The sequence below is a fragment of the Neoarthrinium moseri genome (assembly GCF_022829205.1).
Source record: "Neoarthrinium moseri strain CBS 164.80 chromosome Unknown scaffold42_Wmoseri_CBS_16480, whole genome shotgun sequence".
Classification (NCBI taxonomy): domain Eukaryota; kingdom Fungi; phylum Ascomycota; class Sordariomycetes; order Amphisphaeriales; family Apiosporaceae; genus Neoarthrinium; species Neoarthrinium moseri.
The window spans coordinates 325,957-349,697 of NW_026055156.1; the positions used below are offsets into that span (position 1 = coordinate 325,957).

Here is a 23,741-nt window from a genome sequence, read left to right on the forward strand (position 1 = left end):
AAAAAATGTACACTTCATGAGTTACGGCTGTCTTTCATAATTGATAAACCTTACTACACACTTATCTGCGAGTACTCTTTGGTCTTCGTTCTGTGAATATGGGCCCGCCTTCCGTATTATTCGTAACATGCGTTGTTGTCAATTATTACATACCAACGATTCAGGCGAAGCCAGTACATCTCGAGACTGGTCCCCTGCCCCTATTTTAGGGCGTGATGCTATCCCAGGCGGACTCCAGGCAGTAACCTATAGTTCCACTGGTTGACGCACAGGATTCTTTTCCCAACGCTACTTACCCGCTAGTTAGTGGGGTAAAGAGTTGAAGTCAGGGATATTAGACACCTAAAGTAGGTACTCTCAGTTCACCAACACACCTCGTAGGCAGCACCGGCCGTCACGTGATAGCGTGTTCAACTGTACCTGGCCAGCCTTGAATCCTCCCCGTCTTCTCCTTCTACCTTCAACCCGCTCGCGTTATCTTTCGCTATTCCGCGCCTTTCTCGAGTCAGAATTGCCTTTGAGTCTCGATAGAGTCTCGGCATATATGTGCATGATCTAAAATTCCAAACCACCGCAGCAGAATGGCAACAAGGAGAAGTGCCCGACTTCAAGAGCTGCCAGCTCTGGATGTGGCCCATGACAAGCAAGATGCACCCGGGCAGGCTGCTGCGGTGAGGAAGCCAAAGCTGCAGACTCCGGCGGCAAAGCCGACACCCAAAAGAGCCCGCAGTCTAGGAGGGGTGGTGAAGGGCAAGACAAAGACGGCGGCAGATGCGACTACCAGCAAGGGCAAAGCGCAATTTCTCAACCCTCAAATCAACTCGGTCGACGTCAACGCCAAGATGCTCTCACTCCCACTGGAAGTCCTCAGTATCATCCTGGACAACATTGAAGACCCACCAACACTCAGTGCTCTTGGTCGAACCAGCAAGATGTGTTATTCTCTGACAATGCCCCGGCTCTACAACCGCATCGCCGTCGCCGCCATGTTTCACGCACACATCCCCAAACTCATCCGCACGCTGGAGCCTCACCTCACGATAGCGCAGAAGAAGCAGTTGAAGAAGGAAGGTAAGTACAAAGGCCAACAAGAGCGATACCCAACCGGCCTCAACGAGAAAGAGATGCCCATGTGTGCCAGCTTTGTGAGACAAATGGTAGTTGGTGCTGCGAATCCGGGGAAAAAGCACCAATATATCGTCGACAGATATATTGAGGAGGCGCTCAAGAACATGGAAAACCTTGAGATTCTTGAAACGTGGGTAATGAATAAGTGAGTTCTTTCCCTCTGAGCAGCGCGTGCCTCGTCGACAACCGCACGGAAAACATGAACTAACACCATGCAGGTCCATCAGCCAGACTATTGCATCACTTCAGAGCTTGAAAGCCCTGTACTTGTACGCAGAAAGGGTTGGAGAAGAAGATATATCATCATTGGCCCATATCAAAAACCTCAAGCATCTGGTGGTGCGAGACCATGGCTGGTCATCGATATTTGTTGGGCACAAGCTCAATGTTGTACAGTCCATGCTCCGGAATTCAATGTCAACACTTCAGAGCCTCACCCTCCATACAAACTCGTCTTACGGCAATCCATTCGGAGATTGGGACAAGACTCTGGGAACCTCGACAGGAGCTAACGCCACGCGCAAAGATGACGAAGCCCATAATTTCGCTGCATTGAAGTCATTATCCCTGTCGGGTACCCTTATCGATGAGGATTTTATGCGGGAGTTCGCTAAGGCCATTGACGTCCTCCGGCTGCGTGAGCTGACTCTCGCATATTTGAACGACCAAGAGTGCCTATTTTACCCTTTCCTCGCTAGCCTAGCTACCTCGTACCGTGGTACGACAGACATGCCCATAAGCCTGCGAATCCTGAACCTCAGAATGTCAGACGATCATTTGAGTTTCAACAACGAACAACTTGGGGCCTATTTCGACGCGAAGTGTCACTTCATCTCATCCTTCGATACCCTGACGATGCTGGAGCTTCTAGTGTATGGGGAGTATCCATCTGGCCTCGGTTTAGCCAACCCAGGACTCTCAGAAACACTCCTGCAAGCCATACTCAAACATGAGAACTTGAGGGTCTTGAGATTTTCTTACAGTGGATGGAGATCCGAGTACAACATTCCGTCTCTGGGGCCCAAGACTGTTGGCCGTATTATAGATGGCCTGCCTCGGTTGCGGGAGCTCGAATTTGTCCCGACTGTAGAGCAAATGGGCGAGATAAGTCAAGCCCTTCTTCGCGGTGGTGGCAATCTCGAGTCCGTTACCTGTTTCCCTGCACGATGGGATTCAGGTCCCAGACCAGACCAACCTAGCGAAACCCTCTCTAGTATTCTCCGGGCCTTTCTTTCGAATCCCAAGATTGACCTCATATCCCAATCCAGAAATAAAGAGTTCGTATGGGAGGACTACTACAAGCTTAACCGAGTTTCCGATACATATCAAGTGTGGGAAGTTGCGTCAAAATTCGAGAAGCCAAGAAATAGAAAGGGGAACGGCAAGGCCCGCACCAAGCCGGGAAAGATTCAGGTGGAAGTAGCTGGTGGGATGCGTGAGGTCTGGTATCGACTAGTTCCACGTACGCAGCACATCCATGTCGGGTACGATCCAGACTTCAAGTGGGTGAAAAAGGCCGAGAAGGAACTACGATAGGACATTGGGTGTGAGAACCCTGGTGTACGTCACATCCCAAAAGGAGGCCACCGCGGGACGTTTCTCTGTGGCACAACGACTTCAACGATGTCTGCTTTGGAGCGCAATTGCTCGCGGCAGCATTGGAGGCTGCTTGATAGGTCACGAAGATTCGCTGTTCCACGTTGAGGTGTTCATGTAATGTTCTACACTCACATGTATCCACCACTTCGCCCCTCTGTCCAACGTTAATATCATAAGGTGATTGTATACAAACGTTCAGTTACTCGATGTGTCAAATCACGATTAGCCACAATCTGACAATATATGAGACATCGTGTCTCAGGTGGACCAACTTTTCACCATCCATTTTCTGCATCATTTTCTACAAACTTGCTTTAACATCGTCCTCTAAACCAAGCCGTAGTCCCAGAAGCCGTTCCGTGCCTATAGGCTGATATACAGATGCCAGAGCACGACGCTGATTCCATCTCCATATTCTTACTTGAAGCAGCCTCGAGCCGGATATCTGCCGAGTGGGCATTGTGCCAATATCAATACGTACCTTGCCTTAGTCTCTCCAGGCTTTTATGAGATGATAGTTTGTTTCACACAAAGGGATCACTGCCTGGCAATGTTCCAATAGCATATGGACTTTAGGTTCAGGGGGTCCTCAACGTTAAGTTCCCAGCATTTGGTTTTTGAGAGGCCAGTATCTTCATTTAGCATGTGCTCAGCCACATCATGTCTCTCTTTCCGGGCCTATATTCTACTAAATACCATGTATTCAACTACAGCCCGTGTTTCTCTCAAGCACCCCAGTTCGGCACAGCGAAGTTTGGATCGTGGTAGCCTTGTATTGTGAAGCCACCGGTTGTAGGGTCATTGGGGAACAGGGTGCACATGGTCTCCTACACGCCTGTTAGTATCACTATTATTTCTACTAGTGGACAGAAGATGAACATACCCAGTCAATAGTGTCCATTATGTTGCCGATGGGCTGGCCGGTCGATGCGTTCATACCCACATGATGAGTTTGCCCAACGCTCGACGTATCACTGCTGCCAGGGCTCTCGTGATTGTTCACAGGCAGACTCCACAATGCCTGCCCGTCGGAGACTCCGGCAAACACCATCTGTGGCTGGGGGATGGGTACACCTGCGTTAGGGGAAGCATTGGGGCCCTCTGGCTTTGCACCACTCTGCATCCCTGGGACTACCGGCGATTGACGTGGGTATGCAACGGGTGCCGGAGCCGAGGACGATCTTCGCGTTCCTTCCACCACGTTCTGAGCTGGCTGTGCCCTGGCAGTGGTGGTGGGACCACGCATCTTGCGCATGCGCATGTAGACAGCAGATTTGCCTTGAACTTCTGCCAGAAGTTGCGGTCCCTTGACCTCAGGTGGCAACCGGCGGTCCATGCCAAAGACGTAGTCCAGACATGCCCATATCCGATCTGCTTCTCTCGACTGTGGCCGAAAGTAGACCTCAGTTGCCAGAAGCAGAGCGATCTGGTACTGAAAATAGGCGCCCAGATACCATGCCCAGTCTTGAAAGGTCTGGTTCGTTTCCAGCTGTATTGCCATCTCGCAAATCACGATTCCGGATGTGATGAGGAGTGAGCTCAGCCGGGGAGGCATAGGATTCGCCGCGTTGGAATGATATGGATGAAGGACCATGACGTGGAGACGGTATGTAAGCAGATACATCACGCATCTTGCGTAGCGTTGTATCGGCTGGCTCACGTCTAGAAGGTGGTCGTATTTCTCAGACATGCGGCGTCTGAAGTTCTCGATTTTGGTGAGAACTGCAGTAAGAGTAGTCTTCCGGTTCTCCAACCTGCGCCGATCAAGCCAGATGATTCGCATCATCTCATTGACCTCAAATCTTATCAACGGCAGCGTGTTGGTTGTCCAGTGGTCTGAGGACTCCGGTGCAATGGCTGCATGGGTCAGTTCATCTTCATTGCAATTCAGGGGTAGCTTGGTGTCGTAATCGTCCCTCCTTATGACAGGCTTTGGTCCCTGGGCCTCACAGGTACGAATGTCTAGGAAACATAGCTGATGCCAAATCAAGCGTCGAACGTGAGTCTCCAACGGTGTCAGTCCGTATGCTTCGCCGTCCCGGTGCAACCCCATACATTCGGCCATCCTGACAGCTGCGCCAACGAGAACGGAATGCGCTCTCGAGATCTCAGCTCTACAGAGTGGTAGCTAAACTGCATTAGTAGCTTCCCACTGGGTTTGAGTTTCGAAACTTACCATGTACATAATGAAAGCCTGCATGGTCTCTACCTTGGTAGTCCTCAGGAAGTTGGCTTTACCCAAGGCTGTCTCGGTTCCCATTTTCAAGCTTGCGGTCCAGTTGCTTTTCGAGTAGCCACCCAGTTCGCCGAATATTTCACTCTCATCCATACTCACTGCGCCGCTGAACATGGCGGCAAAGACGATGGCCTGTGACGAGGGTCGAGGCTCATACCCCGACGTGATCTCTTCCCAAAACGTAGCATACGTGCCCTCCAGCGTCGGCCGGTGAGAGCAGGGAGCAATAGGATGGACTGAGATGAAGTATCGCCTCATCAGCCGATCCGCTGCAGCCCTATGCGGCAGAAATGAGAGAAGTGACGGCTGCTCCACAACCTGCCCAAAGAAGAACCCGCTTGTCGGGGGGATATACTGCGTGCCAGGCTTCAGAAAGTCAGGGATTGACATGTCAGATGTGCCTCCATCGGACATATTGTCCGGCCCAGGCCCCGAACCCATACCCGCGGGAACACCGGCCGGATGTGGTCCTCCATATCCGGGTCCTGGAGCTCCTGGTGGACGCTGACCCGATAGGCCGGCGGATATCTAATTATTCAATCAGGTAAGCAGGGCGGAAACAAACAAATCACATCCATGTATACCACGTACCTCTTCTGATATTCTCGGTCTCGAGAGGCCGCCTATCCTCTCCGTGATGCGCATCTTCCCAATCTGGATGCCCAAGTCGATCATCTCATCCGTGCCATCCGCATCGTCCTCGTAGGTCAGGTCCAGAGCGACCATGGGCGTCGCCTCGAGATCACGATCCTCATCGTAGTCGTCCTCGACCTCATCGGCCAATATGCGCTGCTGCAGGGCACTTTTCGAGGTCGTGGACTTGGCAACATCGCGTTCGAGCTGCCGTTCGAGCGAACCTTGCTTTTCCTTGATCTCGGCCAAGCGCAATTGGCTGGCCTCGTCGAGCTTGGGGCCGATGTACAGGCAATCCCGACCGGACTTGAGGCAATTGAGGCAGGATGGGGAGGTTTTGCTGCACTTCAATTTCCGCTTACGGCATTCAAGGCAACTATTAATCATACGATTGCGGCGGCGGATGGGTTTCGTACCCGCGCCGCCCCTCGAATTGGGGCCCGCGTCCTGGCCGGAAGCCTGATCCGGATGGTCCATGGTGGAGGGATCGCTGTCCCTTGGGTAGCCCGACTCAGCAGCATTGGCGTCGAGGCCCGGCGAGCGCGCCGGCGGCTGCGGATATGAATACATGACTTCTCATAGGCTCATTAGGGCCAGAGCTATGCCAGATCCCACTAGTTACCAGATTGCTGGGAACGGCGAAGGCCAATTTATTTGCAGGAACAAGCCGAAGAGCTGGAAGGGTCTTCGCAGGCTCGCACTCGCGATACGCACGTAAAAAACTGCGGTCCAAGGTGGTGCGGGCGACCTGCAAGATTCGGTGGGGATGTTTGTGTCCGTATATATTCTGGCGAGGGCGCGCTTGGGTTCGGGCCGCACCGCATGCAGTCGACCCTTGAAGAGACGAGCGCTGAGTCGTCTTGGATGTCGGGGAAGGATGCCCACGGCTGATGCCCTCTCCCAGCCGCATGGGATGTGAGTGCAGAAGCTGAAAACCGGAATGTCTACGGTTCTGTGGTTATCGTGCTCGCCCAGGGACCAGCAATAGAAGGATGCGCTATCCGCGCCCATGTAGCATGACCGTGCAGTGCAGTGACCCAACGAACGCGGGGCGACTCGCACACACTCACACTCACACTCACACTCACACTCACACTCACGCACACGCACACGCACACAGGCAGCCCGTCCTTTTTGTGCCTATGTACGCAGTTACATCTGTTGCGGGGACAGGTCTCTACTTAATGCAGCAAGTAACGTCCGGGTTTGTTGGGGGGGACAGGGGCAGTCGGCATGAGCTGCACCCAGCTCGATATTTCGCGGCCACCAATCATGACAATGATATCCTAGGTCTCTGGAGTTTCCTGCCGTCCTTTGGCGCCTTCTATAGAGCTGTTTGCAAGTCTTGCCCACCCAGTGGGCGTGCTGTCTCGGCCTCACGTGGACGGGCACAATAGTCGGCCCTTCCGGGTACGGGCTGTGAATCGGTGGTTTCCGGGTTGGCAGAGTTGCCCGAGCTCTCGCTTGGAGGAGGCATGGAGGCGCGGTACCTCGGCGGGATTGGAAGAACCGAGAGCTTGGTTGGCGTATAGTAGGTGGAGCCGCATCGAGATAAGGCCATCTTTGGGTGCACAGATCGACCCGTTCCAGAGGCCAGAACTAGGCGTAGCGGCCTCGAAATCTGAAGAGATCCGACTGTTCTGTTGTGTAACGGGTGACGGGGCAGGATGGTCGTTCGTTGTTGAACGCAGTAGATTCCGCCACAAGTGCCAATCACACTCCTGAATCCAGGACACTAGCGAAGGCCTTCTAACGACTGGCCAACCAAAGCGCAGTTCATCAGGTCCAAACCTGACGTACCGGAATTGTTGGCATCCAAGGGTATGTTGTCTAGATGTTCTATGTACATGAAGCTCTCCTGCATCCGCAGCGAGGGATCCGATGCAGCCACCGAGATTTGAATCTCGATCCACATCTTTCAGTGTCCCGGCTTCCCTGCCTCCAGTGCAACCTGATACTAATGCATGTTCGCCTCCTCTTCAACGGAAGGTCGTTTCTGCTTCCTTCTACGGTAAAGTGCCCGCCACTCCTTCAACCTCATTCCAACTTTGAGAACGTTGTTATGGTCAGATTCCTTTGACAGCAATTGCAAGAACCAACGGAGTCGAGTCTGTCGCCCTGGTCTTCCATCCTCAAGGTCCCTCGTGACAACGTAGTAAAGGGCACCCAGAACCTGTGGCGTAACCCGATGCTTGTGGCTTTGGAGAAATCTGACGCAGCGGCTGACATTCGTGAAAGCAACTCTGTCTGAAATACGTCGTGAATGTGCAATCGCAAGAGCAGCCATCTCAGTCCGTTGAACGCGACTCTGCGAGAGTTCTCTGCTTCTGCTTGGGCACTGCACAGGGTGGACTTTAAGTGCGTCAAGAACCATTCCCGGGTTTACGCCAAGCGCCGTAAATGTAGGCATGATCTCATTGGCAAAGCTCGTCCTCCAGGTGTCACTCGACGTTTGACGGCTCTGGTGGTAACAGATGTACACCAATAGAGCCAGTTGTGGGTCGCCAAGACGAATCGCTAGGTCAGCGAGCGCTTTAGACTCCCCACGGGCGTACATCTCCAACCCGCCGATGATATAATAAATATCGTGCGGTCGGCTCGTGTCTAGGAGAAAGCAGGCAAGTTCTTTGACCTGTGCCAATCTCCCCTTCTTCCAAAGCGTAGAACTTATTTGGGCGAAGCATTGAGAATCCGGGATCGATCTGAGTTCCTTATGAAGAGCAACGGTTTCATTGGTAGTCAGTGGATCAACTGCCACATGTCGTCGATTGAGTCTGAGCAGGAACAACTCGCATAGTTGCTTTTGTGATAGTGGCTTGGTGGCCTTGTCTTTCTCCAAGAGAGAGCATGCCTTGGGGGCCTTGTCTTTCTCCAAGAGAGAGCATGCCTTGGTGGCCTTGTCTTTCTCCAAGAGAGAGCATGCCTTGCCGAAGAAGTTGTCCTCTACTTGAGGTAGCCGAGCTAGAAGACCCAGCCAATCGAGGCGCACATTTAGGTAATGCGTATCTCTCAACTTGTTGAAGCCAAAAATATCGCGCTTCGCTATCCGCTGTGTGATTTTCTCCAGAATGGCCCGGTGTGCGGTTACATTAGAGGTTAGGGTCTCCAAGCAGCTGCGGATATTGTTGATCCGGCGATTTAAGCTCATCTGTGAGATGACAGCGTGATCTTGATGGAGTACGTATAGGAGTTGGGTGATATTGGAAACGATCTCTGTTTCGAATTGGCCTACCGATTCTCGAGGGATGTCGGACATGATCCGCCGTAGTAGAGCAAGCTTGTTGTATCCAATGCGCCCAAGGCGTGAGGTCTGATCTAGTAGATCCGAGTAAACCGGGTGGTAATGACTGATTGAGTAGCCAAGCAAAGAGCGGCTCATCAAGATTCCGTCCAGCACGGCATTGTACAGGTGGGAGACGAAGACGCCAGTGTCGCTTGCACTCGGAACAGCGCCGGACTTCTTGGCTTGACTGCGTACCTCTTGCGGCAAGCGTCTCACGAACCTACTGAGAACCGCTCGTGAGACCCGTTGTTCGACAATCAATACTTTCAGCCTCGCGCAGAAGGATACAAACTCGTCGTTTGCTCTCCATGTCCCGCCGGACTGGGTATGCGTCAGAAACAAATCGATTGCAGTCTTTGCAAGTTGTTCAGCATTGCCGAACACGTTTGCTCCGGGGCTTTCAGGCAGGGTCAAGTCCGCAGGAGCAGCCGCCTCCACGCGGAATATCGTAGAACACCAGTCCCGGAGACGGCTCTGGAGACGGCCCAGCAACAATCCCGTCGCGTTTCTGACCTCGAACCGGGTCGCAGGTTTCCACTTCCATTGTGTCAAATCAACAGCATCTGCCAGATCCCACAAAGGCGCGGTGCTATGTGTGTGGCCAAAGTTGAGCTCCCCCATGTGTCTCTTGCCCAACCGCCTCCGATTCTCCAGCGGGCCGGGAATGTTGGATCCATTGCGTCGGCTCGTGATCCTCGATACGGAACAGTACTGCTCGAAGGCGCTCGCGAGCGCGCTCTCGGGAATCCACACGCTCTCACATGACGGTCGAACTCGGCGGTTGATGACCCTGCAACACTGCGTGGATTGCGGCAGCGACATAGGCGAGTCGGAGGGTTGGAGGGAACGAGGCGCCGGGTTGGGTGGCGCGTTCGTCCTCCCCGATTAGGTCTCGAGTGAGTAGATGGTCTATGTCATCTCAATTGAGGGGGTGGTCTGTCAGATGACGGTTGATTGAGGCCTCAATGGCGCGCCGTTAGCAGGAAGGTGAAGGTGGCCGTGAGAGGAGCTCCAAGCTGCTTGTGCGGTGCCGTTCCTGGTCGTCTGGACCCGCCGAAATTTTGGCGGGCTAAGGCATCCCCGATTGCCCGATGCCCAGCTCGAGTTAAGACCCGATAAGTACATCTCGGGCCGGGTAAGTGCACAAGTCGAAGTCCATCAGCCAGGTAGAAGAGCTGAAAACATGAGCGACCAGCATTCACAATCTCATGCACAGAGGGAGAAAAGGGAATGAAATCACAAAGGGCCAAGAGGCCATCAAGTGTAGTAGAATTGCGTGGTGCGTCGACCAAGTTCATCTTCGTACCCAAGCGGCATGGGCAATACTTGCAGACTTTGTCAACACTGCAGTAATTACACCCATACCATAGTATGTACCTAGGTAGAGTGGCCATTAATTAGTTTGTAGAACGAAGCTCTGATCTACTCGTTAACGATAGTATGCGTCCGCCTTATGTCAAGAAAATGTCTGCTTCTTGAGAATTGGGGAAACTGCGCACGTATATGTCGGGATGATCTTCGCCGCCATTCTTCGCCGTAAGTTAGCTACTAGGAATCATCAGAGCCAAAGTCTACCACAGCAGTTGGTAACTTTGGGCAAACTGAGAGAGTGGTGAACGACTGTAGACGCGATAGGCCTTCACATCCTCTTGTCACTGGTGCTTTCGTTTCGCATATCCCTCTCGGTTAAATATTAGCCTTCCCTTTTTGAAGGAGTCATTGAAACAAATTATCATTCTTGGAGTATTCCATGTTTGCTTTTTGAAACATGATCTGCTGGACAGAATACTAAGCTACGAGGGTCACGTTGAGGACAATATACAACAAATTGCCCCTGGGGTGGCTCAATGCCCCGTGATCGATCCTTGTCGGTGTGGCTAATGATGCTGCAGGTACCGATATCCTGTAGCGTCCCAGCTCTAGCGTTTCTCTAGCGGCCTACCATCCATACTGGACTATGGTACTCCAGTACCACCACCACGCTGGCTGCGGGGTCCTCGGGTGCGGAAGCTGAGTGCACAAGTGATGACCTCGACATAATATTTTGCTTCGTCAATAAGCGCGGGGCTGTTTCGACCGCCCACACTGAACTTAGCAACTGCGCAGCCAAACAGCAAGTATCTTGCCGTAGTATAACGCCGTCAGCACCATGGGCGGAGAATTCGAGCCCTTGAAGAATGACCTCCTGCTGAGGGCAGCTTGGGGTATTTTCTACCGAAACCCTGTGCCTTGCTCTATGACTGACTGGTGTGAGCACAGGTCAGGATGTCGAGCGAACGCCCGTCTGGATCATGAGGCAGGGTACGTCTGTCTTCTGAAGGGCGGTGTATTCACCGAGAACCGGGCTGATTGATTCTCAGCTGGCCGCTACCTCCCCGAGTACCACGAAGCCAAAGGCAACCGCGATTTCTTTGAGTGCTGCCGCGATCCCGAGGTCGCATCGACCCTCACGCTCCAGCCCATTGAGCGCTTTGAAGGCCTCCTCGATGCCTCGATCATCTTCTCCGACATCCTCGTCATCCCGCAGGCCATGGGCATGACCGTCGAGATGATCGACAAGAAGGGCCCGCACTTCCCTCAGCCTCTGACCTCGCCCGACGACGGCCAATACGAAAAGGTCCTCAAGAAGCAAGTGGACGTTGCTGCAGAGCTAAGCTACGTCTACAAGGCCATCACGTTGACCAGGAGGAAGCTGAGAGGACGTGTGCCTCTGATCGGCTTCTGCGGTGCCCCATGGACCCTGCTCGGGTATATGGTGGGCGATGCAGGCTCAAAGACGTACAAGGAGAGTAAAACATGGATCTATCGCCACCCCAACGAGGCCAAGGCGCTATTACAGAAGATCTCCGAAATATGTGTTGAGTATTTGGCCTTACAGGTTAAGGCGGGAGCCCAGGTGAGCAGGTAAAGCGAATTTGAAATTATACTGTTGCTAACCTGAACAAGGCGATCCAAGTGTTTGATTCAAACGCTGGAGAGCTGTCTCCTGCTGCGTTCAAGGAGTTCAGCGAACCCTACTTGGCGTACATCGCAAAGCATCTGCCATCGAAGCTCCAGGAGATGGGTCTGGAACGCGTACCCATGATCGTGTTTCCCAAGGGCGCCACCGCCATGCTTGACTCGGTCTGCAACATCGGCTACAACGTCGTTGGAATCGACTGGTTGGTCGACCCCGAAGAAGCCGTCAAAATCCGTGGAAACAGGCCCATTGTGTTCCAGGGCAACGCGGACCCTGCCATTCTCTACGGCACACACGAGAACATTACCAAGACTGTCGAGCACATGGTCAAGGGATTCTTCGGTGGCGGCAAGAAGGGATGGATTGGCAACCTCGGCCATGGTATGTTCAGAACTCTCCGCCTCTAGGATTTCACTAATTTTCGAACCAAGGTATCACCCCCTTTGTGAAGCCTGACGATCTCAGATTCTATTTGTCGGAAATTCAACGATTGACCAAGTCTTGAGTGCGCAATGATTAGCTGGCAAATCTCAGTACCCGGACCTAAACCTAGATGAGAGGGTCAGACAATCTATGTTATAATTCTTCTGATGTAATAGCTCTACAGCATAGCAAAACGTCAGATACCCAACAGCGGCGGATCAAAAGCAAATCATCAACAGCGAACAAATAGACTGAGAAGTTGACAATCCCATCACGGGATACTCCGTAATGTGATCGAAATTCATTTGCCGCTCAGTGACGTATTGTTTGCCATGAATCTAATTGCAGGACTACCGTGGTTCTGGAAGTCGATCCAGGTCTATTGTACTCCTGAAATCTGTTAGACAGTCTATAGGAGAAATGGTGATCTTGGAAAGGGCCATACCAGGAAGAACGCCACAAAATCTTGCCCCCTAAGCTCCGACAGACGCCCTGACTCTGAACGTTGTCGGGCGCCACATCGGCCGCGCAGTAGCCGTCGCCCCCGTAGTCCCGGAGATGATCCAGCATGATCTTGACCGCGACGGCCTTGGCAAAGCCGCGCCCGCGGTACTGCTCCTCGCAGTGCAGGCTACTGAGCGACCCGTCGGGACCTGGTAGATAAAATGAGAAATATTAGTTCCGCCACAGTTTACACATCCCCTTAGGACACTCAGCGGGCATAACATACCTAGGAAACACCAGGCGATAGGCGTCTCATCGTCAAGCGTGATAGTCGTGCTCGGCAGCAGCACAAGTGTTCTCCTATGACATACGGTCAGCCTCGTTACTTGCTCTTATATTTGTTCCACACGACCGTGTCTGTATTTGCAAATCCCCGCTATCCACGGGGACGAACAAGACTCTTGACATATACAAAGGACGAAAAGAAGGGACATACTCCTTCCGGGGGATCTTGGTCCGGCTCAAGACCAAGGGCACGTCCTCCCGCCGGACCCTCCCCCACCGCAGGCCCTCGCGCGCCATGGCGTCCTCGACCCGGCGCAGCGCCGGCAGCGGCAGCGTCTCGAGCCGGAACACCCACTTGTCCCAGTCCGAGTCGTAGGGCAGGATGCAGCCGGCGGCGAGCAGGGCGGCCCGGAGCGGGGCCCCCAGCGTGCCGACCAGGACCGGCCGTCGGGGCAGCTCTGCGTGCTGCTGCTGCTGGCCGCGCCGGTACTCGTCCCGCAGGCGCCGGACCTCGTGCAGCAGGGCGACGGCCTGGGCCGCCGATGCGGACGCCTCGCGGCCCGCAGGGTCCAGGGCCACCCGGCCGCCGCCGCTGGCCGAGGGGAGGGATTCGAGCGAGCAGAACATCCACAGCTCCGTCTCCGGGCCCCGCGAGAGGTCCAGGTACGCCGCCGTGAAAGACACGGGCGCCTCGGGCGGCAGCAGCGTCAGCGCGGCCTTTTCATCCTGCTCAGTTGCGATGGAGCCCTGTTCTGCTGTGGAGGTGAGTGCGTCGCCCGGCGCGGCGGTGAAAAGGATGCGCGTGTGCTCTGTGATGCCGCCCGGGAAGCGAGTGAACTGCAGGCGGCGGAGGAGGGGTAATGAGTGCGGGAGGTGGGCGTTCAGGAGCGTCAGGAGCTCGGTTGGGGGCGTGGTGTATACTGTGGTTATAGGTTCCGACATGGTGGAGCGCGGGGATGACCACCTATCATGAGGGCTATTTCAAAGTTACACCAACGGCTGAGCAAGGCGTGACTAGCTGCCAGCTTGGATTATAGCACACGGAGTTGGAGTTGTATTTATTGGGACCCCGTCATGCTTTGGGGTCGCAAGTACTGTATGCACGCTGCAAGCCCACTCCGTGACGGCAATGCGGTCTATTGACTCATCTCTAGTTCCTATCTCGGAAGCTGCTTAAACAGTGCAAAATAAAACAAAATGTCGGTGCTTTTTGGTATCTTTCTCGTGCGGCAAATGGATATCGTGACGGGAGCCCGAAAATGCAAACATTACTGCGTCAACTCTTTCGCGTTCCGCCTGGCCCAACCGATCCGCCAAATCCAGAACAACTAACCCTCAACGCCAAGCCCCCCGTTTGTGCAGAGCGGGGGGAAAAGAACAAACACGCCTCTGCAAAGTGGCAGAACAGAATAAGATGCGTCGGCACGGGGCCCCAGAAACCGGCATCGTGGGCTATTTCCCGCCCGCTTCGGTCGGCGCCCGGGAAGGCCTCGATCGCTTGGGAGTGAAGGCGCTCTAAGCCTTCTTGCCCAAGCTCTGGAGCCACTCCTTGCCCTTGGCAGCCAGGCTGGGGCTCTTGCTGCCCTCCTTCGCGTCCTTCTTGACAGCAGGCTCGTCCTCGACTGCGCTGCCGGACTGCTTTGCCTTCTCGATCTCTGCGGCGCTGAGCTTGGCGACGTTGGCGGCACCTCCACGGCCAACGTGCGTGGCTCCCTCGCTAGGGCGCCGGGTGACACTGATGAGTGCGTTAGACACGAGATCCCACATATCGTCTTGCGCGCGCAGCGCAGGGGAAAGGCGTAGGCGCAGGAAACTTACGGGCCAACGTCCTGGAGCGCGCGAGTCTCGGCAGGGTCCCGGTTCGGAGTCATGTTACCAGAGCCTCCCCGGCCAGTGGTCACAACGGGGGTCTTCAGCGTGGGCGTCTGGAGGTCCTTGGGCTCGATGCGTGGCGACTTGGAAACATCGCCAATGTTGCCAGCGCCTCCGCGGCCGGTGGATGTAAGGTTTCCGGTCATGTTGTCTGAGTTCAAAGTCTCCGCTGGTATGAAGGGAAGAATCAAAGATTGAGTTGCCAGGAGCGCTCTTCAATCTTTTGCCGCAGTGCAATTTCGGGTGGCTTCACAATAGCTTCGTGTTAGTGCGCAGGACTGGTGTCGCACAAATGGTGTCGGTCGTCACAACAAAGAAGTTCAGTGGTAAAGTCACAATGTCGAAGGGCCGTCGGGGGACAGGTGAGAGATTGTGGAACGGGTCAATAAATAAGGAATCCCTTCTACATATGCGACGTGCCTTGGAAGCGAAAGTCAACCATCGGGCTTGCCTAGACCAAAGCCCAAGACCGCCCGCCCAGGCACAGCGGGCGGCCCAGCGCGATCACGCGCCGCATCAGAAATTTTGCGCCCAGAAACGCTTGCAGCTCCTGTATCAGGGCAACGGGCAAGGCCAGATCTTTAGTTGCATCATTTTGGAGAAGTGCCGCTCCACAAGGTGCGACCAAGGCTCCTTTGCACGCAACCGGAGGGCCCCTCGCCCGTCGAGAGGCTAGGGAAAGTCTGGCGTGTTTGCTGTTAGTCATGGAAACGCCGCCGGCCAACGTCACCGGTAGGCTCCCGTCACAAGCCATTTTGCGTTCGAGCATGACTCGATGGTGTCATGAACTGTGGTGATTTGCAGCTGATGAACGCTGAAGCCTGACCAATGGACATTGTCCACCACGGGGGCTGAGAGAGTCTCGCCTCACGATGCCTGCATCCTCCTATACTGTGGTATCTCACACCACTGCAAGACTGCGGGCGGTCGAGGGGGATTGGCACAGTCGACTGACGTCACTCAGCGATAGGTTCTACAGGGCCGATCCGATGGATGGATGCCAGCACTAGGTATTGCTGCAACTCCGTACATCGAAGATTGGAGAGATTGACTAGAACTACCTAGGCAGTGATATGTGAATACTTATCAGTATGCGTAATGCGTTCAGCGGTTGTGTCAATGGAATTCGTAATGCATGAAGCGTCGCCAAGCGTAGAGGGACGAGCACCTCCGAATGCCTCAATGCCCATCTTCGCCCGTCGTCGCCCTGATCGCCCCGACGGTGTAAGGCTGAGGATGCAGTCTTTGTTTTTTTTTTCTCTGTCACCCCTGGCCTGCCAACTCCCCCAGATTTTGAGACCTGACGCCCCGGGTCTCGACCGTACGATCTAATCGTGTCCGACCCCGGTTCCTGAACCAGATGGTCCAACCGAGTTGTCGCGGGCGATCAAACGGCTCCCCATTGCACGGGGACATGAAGATCAGACGGCCTCCAGGAAACCCGGTGAACCCTTCTCGCGGGCGCGCAGGATTTGCTTGAGCGCCTCGGGTCGGCCCCCCTTGGTGATCTGCATTGAAGATCTGAGGCTTCTGGAAAATGCGACAGAAGAAATGCATTGTGCGCATTGGGAGATGCGGCAGCTACCGCGCAAGACCTCTGTCTCATTGTGGTGCAGGGTGTACAAGACGGGAAGTGCAGAAGCCCCGTATTTGCCCTCGCAATGTACAGAACAGGCCAGTAAACCCTCGCAGCGGTGTCAGACTGTCTGGAACAGAGTGCAAGGGATGTAGACTCTTCAGAAGCAGATCTCGCCCGCCGCGATTTCTTCATTCATGAAACCAGAAGCTGACATCAAGTTGTGTGGAGTTGGAGTCTACATCGGCAAGGCTGCTTGCATAATGTCTCAGCTGAATGGTGTCGACTTGTCTCGCAGCATCTAACTATTCTCTAGTACGTGGTGGCATGCAGCTGTCAACCGTCACTAGCGGCGCCTTACGAGGAACCAGAGGGGCCGACCTGGCTAGCTACCTAGGTAGATCAATTCTGCCAGAAGAGCCGCAACCCTTCACTGCTACCTCGGCGCTTGATTTATACCCACGTACGCGCGCGTACGCACATGCAGTAGCCTGACGAGCGATTTGGAGGGCTAAGTCCCACCTCTCACTTACTCCTTTGTGACCCTGGGGTGGTAATGTACTTGCCAGTTGCGAGTATCACCGCACGTTCTCAATCCCTCTTGAGATATAATACTAGAGATCATATAGTACTCTCACAGTAGCCCGCTGTTAGTAAACAAAGCTCCAATTTAAACAGAACGGGAGCAAACCCCGGCTCTTGGTATCTAGTGCAACTATACAGTCGTCGACGAATACTTCTATAACGTGAATGGGATCACTATACCTCCAAACACCGCCAGTGGCGGCACCAGCCAAGTCCTTCGCTTCCAACCACAGGATACACGCGCGCCACGAGATTAAAACTCGTCATCGTCATCACTGCCCTTGTTTTTGCTCTTGCCCTCGGGACCTTCCTTACGGATCGGGATCTTGATGCCCTGGTGAGCAAAGCACTTGCTGAGCGCAGTGCTCTCACAAACGCCCGGAAACTTCTTTGCCGAGTATACTTGGAATGGCTCGCTAAAGCATTGTGCAAGAATTGGGGTCTTGCCAGTGTTGGGTTTCTGGGGGTCGCTGGTCTGAGTGTCACCTGTCGTGTTCGGCACACCAACACTGCAGAATGAGAATCGCAATCTACGTTTTCGGTCAGGCAGGCAATCATGAGTAGGGAGGCGGGGAACCTACCGGAACCAGCCTTCCGTTCTTACGCTGAGGTCCTGCAAAACGAACCAGATTCCGATCTTGTCATTGGGGTCGGTGAGACGAGCAGCGCTTGACACCAGATTCCCGATAAGATTGCGCGTGTACATGCCATTTGGCTGTTGCGCTGCTCTCACGTCCTGTGGGTAACGGCCGCCATATCCTGTCTGCGATGGCAACTGAGGAACATTGTGAGGCATCTGGTGTCGGAAATGAAAGTCGCCGTAGCCCACAGGTTGACCATTGTAGCTGCCGTACTGTCCTATAAGAAAATGTCAGAGGATGAAATCTTGCGGCGAAAAAACTTTATCGAGTGTTCTCCTTACCCTGGCTGTACTCTTGACTATATCCAGGCACGGGCGGGGGGTATGGCATACCGTGAGGGGTTGGCGGAGCAGCGTAAGGGCCAGTCTCGCGCGGAGGCATATGAACCGGATAGTGTTGTTGAGGATAGGGGCCGGGTCCTGAGCTCTCCAGTTCTCGGAACGAAGTGCTCGTCGTTGACGAGATGGAAGGTGAGTTTGTTGAATGCTTCACCAAGTTGTACTCCTTCGTTCCTTCGGCATTCCACAGGTCGACAGCTAGCACGTACATCTGGTGCTCAATTTGGCTGCGATATAGTCAGCACGAGTTCGTGGTCTTGCCGCAGGCCGACGACATACTTGCAATCAACCTCCTTCCCTGTTGCCTTGTCGATGACAATTAGGCGTATACAAGGCGGAGGAGTGATGGGTCTACGATCTTTATCACCGAAGCCACACATCCTAGCACGCTGCGGTTGCTGCTCGCACACCAGTCTTGTAGGAGAATAGTTAGAACCCGCGAGACACCGATGCAGCAGGTACAACTCACTTATATCTTCTCGTATCGTCGTCCTTCTCAACAGAGGGAGGCGGTGGGTGCTCCGGAGGACGTTCAGTGTCAGCTTCCCCCTTCAGAGTCGTAGCTCCATTCCCGTTCTCTCTCTGGCCGACCTCGGGGGCGTGGTCCCTGATACCCGGTAAGGGAGGGTGGCCCAGATGGTCGGCTCTTGGTGGGGCCATTGGCGGTACCCTGGGATCTGGATAGTAAGGCTGATGCTGGTGTTGATGAGGCAAGGCTGGCGGTAGTTGGTGGGATTGTTCGTGAGCAGGCGGGAGTCCGTGGTGATAATGTGATGGCGGGGGTGCCGCAGCATCAGGTGGCAAACCGTGCTGCTGGGGGGGAGGATGATGGGCAACTGGCGCAGGATACGGATTCATGGCGGCGGCGGTGGAGGTTTACTTTGTTGAGTCCAGTCCTCCGGCTCACACGCGCTGGAACAGTACTTGGTCGAAAGACTCGGTCCGAGATAGTCGCGTGCCTGGCCAGACTTGGGGCCTGCAAAGCTTCTTTCTCTGCAGAACCTTCCACGTGCAGCGGAGATATTAATATCCACCGAGTCCTATACTGAAACGGATGGCGAGACTCGCTCTGGAGCCTGTAGGGAAGAGGAATGCACCGGGCACCGCGAAAGAAGAATGGTTGGAAGGAGGGGCGCCTCTCGATGTCTCTCGAACACGGTCAGGCGCGGGCAGCCGGTGTTGGCGGCAGGTCTCTATGCGCGGCGGGCGGCACTTTGAGCCAGATTTTAAGGTCGCAACCTCATGTGCGGTCAGAGGTAAATGCTCTTGCCACCAGAACGGGAGCGCCAGATGGCTCAGGGGCGGGCACCGCGGATGCTCGCTCTCTCCAGGTCGCAGCCTTGCCAACGGTATATCAAGCGGGTAGTGCGCGGCAGGGAGCAGTCAAGATCTGGCGATGGGAGTCTTGGATTATTACAACGGCGCGCGCGAGATGTCTCCGATATGGAGCAGAGGTAAGACACGAACTAGGTTGGGGGAGGCGCAACTTTATTGCTCCAAAGGGCACCAAGAGCCGTCCACCAGCCCAAAGCTGCCAGGGTGCCGCTCAGTGGGCTGTGGGGGCTGGGGTGGAGAACCTGGGCCGGTGCAGCGCTCGTTCCGCCGTTCTCTAGCAGGCCTAGCAGGCCTGGCACCCACCTTTAGTTAGCAGCTCAACCTTGAAGGCTTGAATCCCTGGCAGGACGCGCTACTTGCTAGCTGTGTAGATCCCTGTACATAGCCAAGATAGATCCCTCCTACCCCCCTTCGGTCTGCCGAACGCCTGACGGCCTGTTCCCAATCGGACATGGTCCTGCAGCAGGAGAGCTTCTGCCCTTCGCTCTCGGTGAGAAGGATTGGGGCCAAGGCCGCTTGATGAGTCCACCAAGATGGACATATACTGCTTTAGGTAATCTCCCTTGCCGTCGTTTGGCACGAGCGCCGCGTCCACAAGCCTCCTAGAGAGCAGACGGGAGTCCGGTTTGACCTGGCACAAGCTGAAGTAGGGACGTCGCAATCGTTAACCGAGTTTGAAAGTCCCTGCAGACTCTCTCCATGCGGCTTCTACTTGCTTGACTACCCTCGGAGCCTCTTCGCAACGTATGGCTCGGCAGGTGACTATAACTTCGACTAGGCTATAGGGACGCCCCATCGCGTGCTTTGCTTAGGAGCGCCTGCGCAACACACCGGTCAGTAAAAGCCTCACACTTCTGATGGGCCCAGTTGGTCTCGTTCGCATGAGGCATGTACCTGTCTTTTTTGGCAAGCTCGAGCGCCGGGCTTCCAGGAGGCCGACAGCGTGAGCGCCATATAATATCGCAACAAATAACCACGTCTGATTCTGAATTGTTCGGCATAGTCCGCCCCGCAGCCACCACTCGCACCACAGTGATGGAGGCTACACACGCCCACTGGGGGTAACCTGGTTTGCTTGAACACTTTGTTCATGAGTGTGATCGCCCATTGCTTGCATCTGACTGCTCCCATCGTCAGATATATCCCACACATACAACACACCCATGCATGGCAAGTAGTTCCGTGCCTCGTCGATCCCGCTCTACCGACATGTACCATCCGGCTTAGTGGCCTTGACAGCAGACGCTAGGCCGGAGACTAACCACCAATCATCACACTGAATTATAGGCCGACTTCCAGATTAGTTATCGACAGGCCCCAGCCCGGACTATTGCGGTATTCGCTAAGACCAGCTACTTGGCCAGAGATAGTCGCTTCAAGACCCCCGTCAGTCATGCCTTCGTACGAAAAGAAGACTTGGGACGATTCCTTCCGCTGGCTTTCCTCACGGGTATCCCGAATGCCGCTGTCAAAATCTGCAGATCCCACGAGACCTGCCACAAAGCAAAATCCAGGGCTCTGGACCGACCCCGACTGGTCGGTCTAGGCATGGTTCAGGGATGCCTGAGCACGGCAAGGTAGCATCCTGACCAAAATGCGGTTGCATTTCGCAGCCCGCCCAAGCCTGTTCTTTTCCACTTCTCCTGGCGCCATGGGGTATGACAAGGTAACGGTCCTGTATTTGTCCCAATTTCCCGTCCCTATCGGTTCTACTTTTGGGAGACCGGCCCACCTGTGGGCGCCGGAACAGCACTGGTAATTTCTCTACTGAGGTTGTGTCCCGCAGCCTGATGAACCGCTACCAGCCAAATGCAAGCCGAGAAATTTCCCAACTCCAAGAGATCGAAATTACTCGTCACATTCCATGGGCCCAGATTCTTCCGAGGCCAAGATCCCAATCTGGTGTCGGGAGCAGGCAAGCGATCCCTGAGCCCGAGTCGTTGCTCCGAATTTGGGGTTTCAGAGCCTCACCGACGTGCGCCCGCATTGGATGCCAACTCCACGAATACCTGACGTAAGTACCTACAATGCAACCACCAAACAATGCTCCAGAGGCCGATGTGTGTCGCGCCACGCGCTTTTGTCCATGTCCTTCTTGTACGTCGCAGTTGGCATTGCAAGGGGATGCAGCTCGGAAATCATTATGCGTTGACACGGAGATTCCAAATACAGTTTGATACGGGAAGTCGGCGAGGAAGTGTGCTGCTCACTCCACATTCCGTCTGGAGTGATCCATGCGCTTCAAGGGTTGCATTTTCCCCCCTGTGCTGATCAGCCCACAGTGCACGCGAGGTGTCAACGTCGTCACAAAGCGTTGTGTACCTAGCTATGCGTGTCGATGACCAGACAGTAGCTTAAGCATGCATATCGAGTCGACGCCTGTGGACTCGCTTTCCGCGCGCCGCCGACGGCCTGCGCAGATATGCATGCTACCCAGATGCATAGCATCCCCAGCTGCCCGCATGAGCGTTGCAAATCCCTCCCATGCTCGCGTCGCCAAGGGTGGAGGAGGGACCAGCCGCTGATGATCGTTTTCCGCCTTGTACCCCGTTTCCGCTGCCCGCCTAACAACGTACGGGGTTGGGAAGCGACTCGCCAAGTATGATGCCAACGTGCAAGATTCGATCACTGGAACCTTTGGAGCAGCATATGTCTAATTCTCCTAGGTTTGTCACAGACCATCGTTACCTGCTTATCATAATTAACTATAAAGCGAATGAAACACGGGATGTGTCTTATACGGGCTCACTATCAACATGCCTCGAGAACCGACCGAGCTGAAGCATCGGGCAGCAATTTTGCAGGCAGCCTTATTAGCAACCAACCGGTGAAGCACCTATCACGCAAAGTACGACCTTGAAGACCAGCGCTGTGTGACTCGGCGCTGTCTTTGGCTCTACAGCAAAGATGTAGATGTCTTCTCAGCATCCGGAACCTCGGATCTGCCTCAACGCGAGCACGGGATCTGCTGGGGAGAATGGCACGCCATGGTTTTTCAAGACATCCTCAGAGACACATGGTCACACGCTGTGCAAAGCAGTGCCGAGGCCATTGCGCCAGACAGGAACAGGCATCTCTGATACTACTGGCAAATATTGCTTAATCCTAGGTAACTGACAACCAGAACTCTGCACTGAACGGATCATGACTGCATTGGCAGCATCGGACCATCAAGACCCCATGCGTCACTGAGCAAACAGACCTTGCGTTGCTGGCAACCCTGAGTAGCCAATCCAGATCATGAACTATTCATCATTTCTATCAATTATATAAACCCTTACACGAAACTGCAGTAGACGACAAACTGGTTCCCTATAAGGAAAGAAGCAAGCAACTGAACCCCACAGATGACATGACTTCCACAAACATAGACGCACCGCTCATTGTTCATACCCACGACAAGCAGAGCACGGCAATTGCGGTGTGACCCCTTTTTTTTCTCTATAGATGTGGGTCACGAGGACCGCGTCTGCATGCAGGTGCTGGGGTGTAGCAAAATTCGAGATTCGGCCGTCCCCTTCCCTTCCTGACAACCTTGTTGGACTCTGCTACGTGGCCACGCAGTTCTGAGAAGGTAAGATGAAATAGAGAAGAAAAAGAAAAAGAAAAAGATCAAAAAAGGTTGGATCAGACCGGCGCAACCGAGCAGTAGCGGGTATAGCGGCGCAGGGGCTGTAGTATGCAGCGGCAGAGGCTGTAGTCTCAGCGCGGTGGCTGGAGCAGGAGCGTCAGGTCCTGTGTGCAGGAATCGAACCGCTCGGTACGTATGTCATGTAGTCAATAATCAATAGTCAATGGTTCTGCTACCGCTCGGCTAGGGAAGCGCTCGTTTCGGGCTCATACGCTTCAGTCAGAGGAAGGTGAGAAGGAGATTGGTCAGTGATCCGGGATTCGTGCTTGTTGTTGTGTCTATTACGGTACTTGAATAGATTCCTCGACAGTCTATGGGCGGAGAACGCAAACGGCGATGCGGGCTCCCGCAGCTTTGGTCTCCTCGGGGCTTCGGCTCGCACTTTTTGCAGAGGAGAGGCATCTTCGCGCTCTCCCAATTTGTCCACTTGCTTGTGGCGTTGGTCGCAATAGCGTCACATAGAGCGCGATGAGATTTCCGCAAACCATGACTTTTGCATTGCCAGGGTTAATGGAACCAGACAGTTCGTATCACACAAACCAGGGTTTGGACCACAGATCATTCATTAACTATGGATTTCTACCATGTCATGCCTGATCGCTTGGGCAAACCCCAAATCTCCTGGCTGATCAGATCTCCACGAAACCAACAATAGCCCGGGTCCGTCATGTTTGTATGATCAAACATCCAAAGCTTTGCCCTCCCCAGATGCCCCGCCAATCCATCATCCATCACAGCCTGAAAGCCGGTCGAGGAACCCAATGTCGTAGCAG

General features: G+C 54.3%; 8 protein-coding genes across 8 annotated transcripts; 2 read left to right on the forward strand and 6 right to left on the reverse strand.

Annotated features, from left to right (window-relative positions):
* Window positions 1-581: 581 nt before the first annotated feature.
* On the forward strand, window positions 582-2,664 carry JN550_009381 (uncharacterized protein; the record flags this gene model as incomplete). The annotated part of the gene is made up of 2 exons (XM_049321447.1): window positions 582-1,273; window positions 1,347-2,664. 2 exons carry the CDS (start codon window positions 582-584, stop codon window positions 2,662-2,664), a joined length of 2,010 nt encoding a protein of 669 aa, XP_049168738.1.
* A 788-nt stretch (window positions 2,665-3,452) lies between these two features.
* On the reverse strand, window positions 3,453-6,166 carry JN550_009382 (uncharacterized protein; the record flags this gene model as incomplete). The annotated part of the gene is made up of 4 exons (XM_049321449.1): window positions 3,453-3,554; window positions 3,611-4,855; window positions 4,904-5,491; window positions 5,555-6,166. 4 exons carry the CDS (start codon window positions 6,164-6,166, stop codon window positions 3,453-3,455), a joined length of 2,547 nt encoding a protein of 848 aa, XP_049168739.1.
* A 754-nt stretch (window positions 6,167-6,920) lies between these two features.
* JN550_009383 (uncharacterized protein) lies at window positions 6,921-7,511 on the reverse strand (the record flags this gene model as incomplete). Its single annotated transcript, XM_049321450.1, has 2 exons — window positions 6,921-7,231; window positions 7,397-7,511. The coding sequence occupies 2 exons, from the start codon at window positions 7,509-7,511 to the stop codon at window positions 6,921-6,923; spliced, it is 426 nt and encodes a 141-aa protein (XP_049168740.1).
* A 42-nt stretch (window positions 7,512-7,553) lies between these two features.
* On the reverse strand, window positions 7,554-9,701 carry JN550_009384 (uncharacterized protein; the record flags this gene model as incomplete). Its single annotated transcript, XM_049321451.1, has 1 exon — window positions 7,554-9,701. The coding sequence occupies one exon, from the start codon at window positions 9,699-9,701 to the stop codon at window positions 7,554-7,556; it is 2,148 nt and encodes a 715-aa protein (XP_049168741.1).
* A 1,327-nt stretch (window positions 9,702-11,028) lies between these two features.
* JN550_009385 (uncharacterized protein) lies at window positions 11,029-12,343 on the forward strand (the record flags this gene model as incomplete). Its single annotated transcript, XM_049321452.1, has 5 exons — window positions 11,029-11,083; window positions 11,139-11,180; window positions 11,240-11,775; window positions 11,826-12,219; window positions 12,270-12,343. The coding sequence occupies 5 exons, from the start codon at window positions 11,029-11,031 to the stop codon at window positions 12,341-12,343; spliced, it is 1,101 nt and encodes a 366-aa protein (XP_049168742.1).
* A 268-nt stretch (window positions 12,344-12,611) lies between these two features.
* On the reverse strand, window positions 12,612-13,932 carry JN550_009386 (uncharacterized protein; the record flags this gene model as incomplete). The annotated part of the gene is made up of 4 exons (XM_049321453.1): window positions 12,612-12,651; window positions 12,707-12,914; window positions 12,992-13,065; window positions 13,202-13,932. The coding sequence occupies 4 exons, from the start codon at window positions 13,930-13,932 to the stop codon at window positions 12,612-12,614; spliced, it is 1,053 nt and encodes a 350-aa protein (XP_049168743.1).
* Window positions 13,933-14,505: 573 nt separating this feature from the next.
* JN550_009387 (uncharacterized protein) lies at window positions 14,506-15,008 on the reverse strand (the record flags this gene model as incomplete). Its single annotated transcript, XM_049321454.1, has 2 exons — window positions 14,506-14,725; window positions 14,809-15,008. 2 exons carry the CDS (start codon window positions 15,006-15,008, stop codon window positions 14,506-14,508), a joined length of 420 nt encoding a protein of 139 aa, XP_049168744.1.
* Window positions 15,009-17,276: 2,268 nt separating this feature from the next.
* Window positions 17,277-18,860, reverse strand: JN550_009388 (uncharacterized protein; the record flags this gene model as incomplete). Its single annotated transcript, XM_049321455.1, has 5 exons — window positions 17,277-17,532; window positions 17,605-17,881; window positions 17,946-18,229; window positions 18,282-18,416; window positions 18,472-18,860. The coding sequence occupies 5 exons, from the start codon at window positions 18,858-18,860 to the stop codon at window positions 17,277-17,279; spliced, it is 1,341 nt and encodes a 446-aa protein (XP_049168745.1).
* Window positions 18,861-23,741: the final 4,881 nt, after the last annotated feature.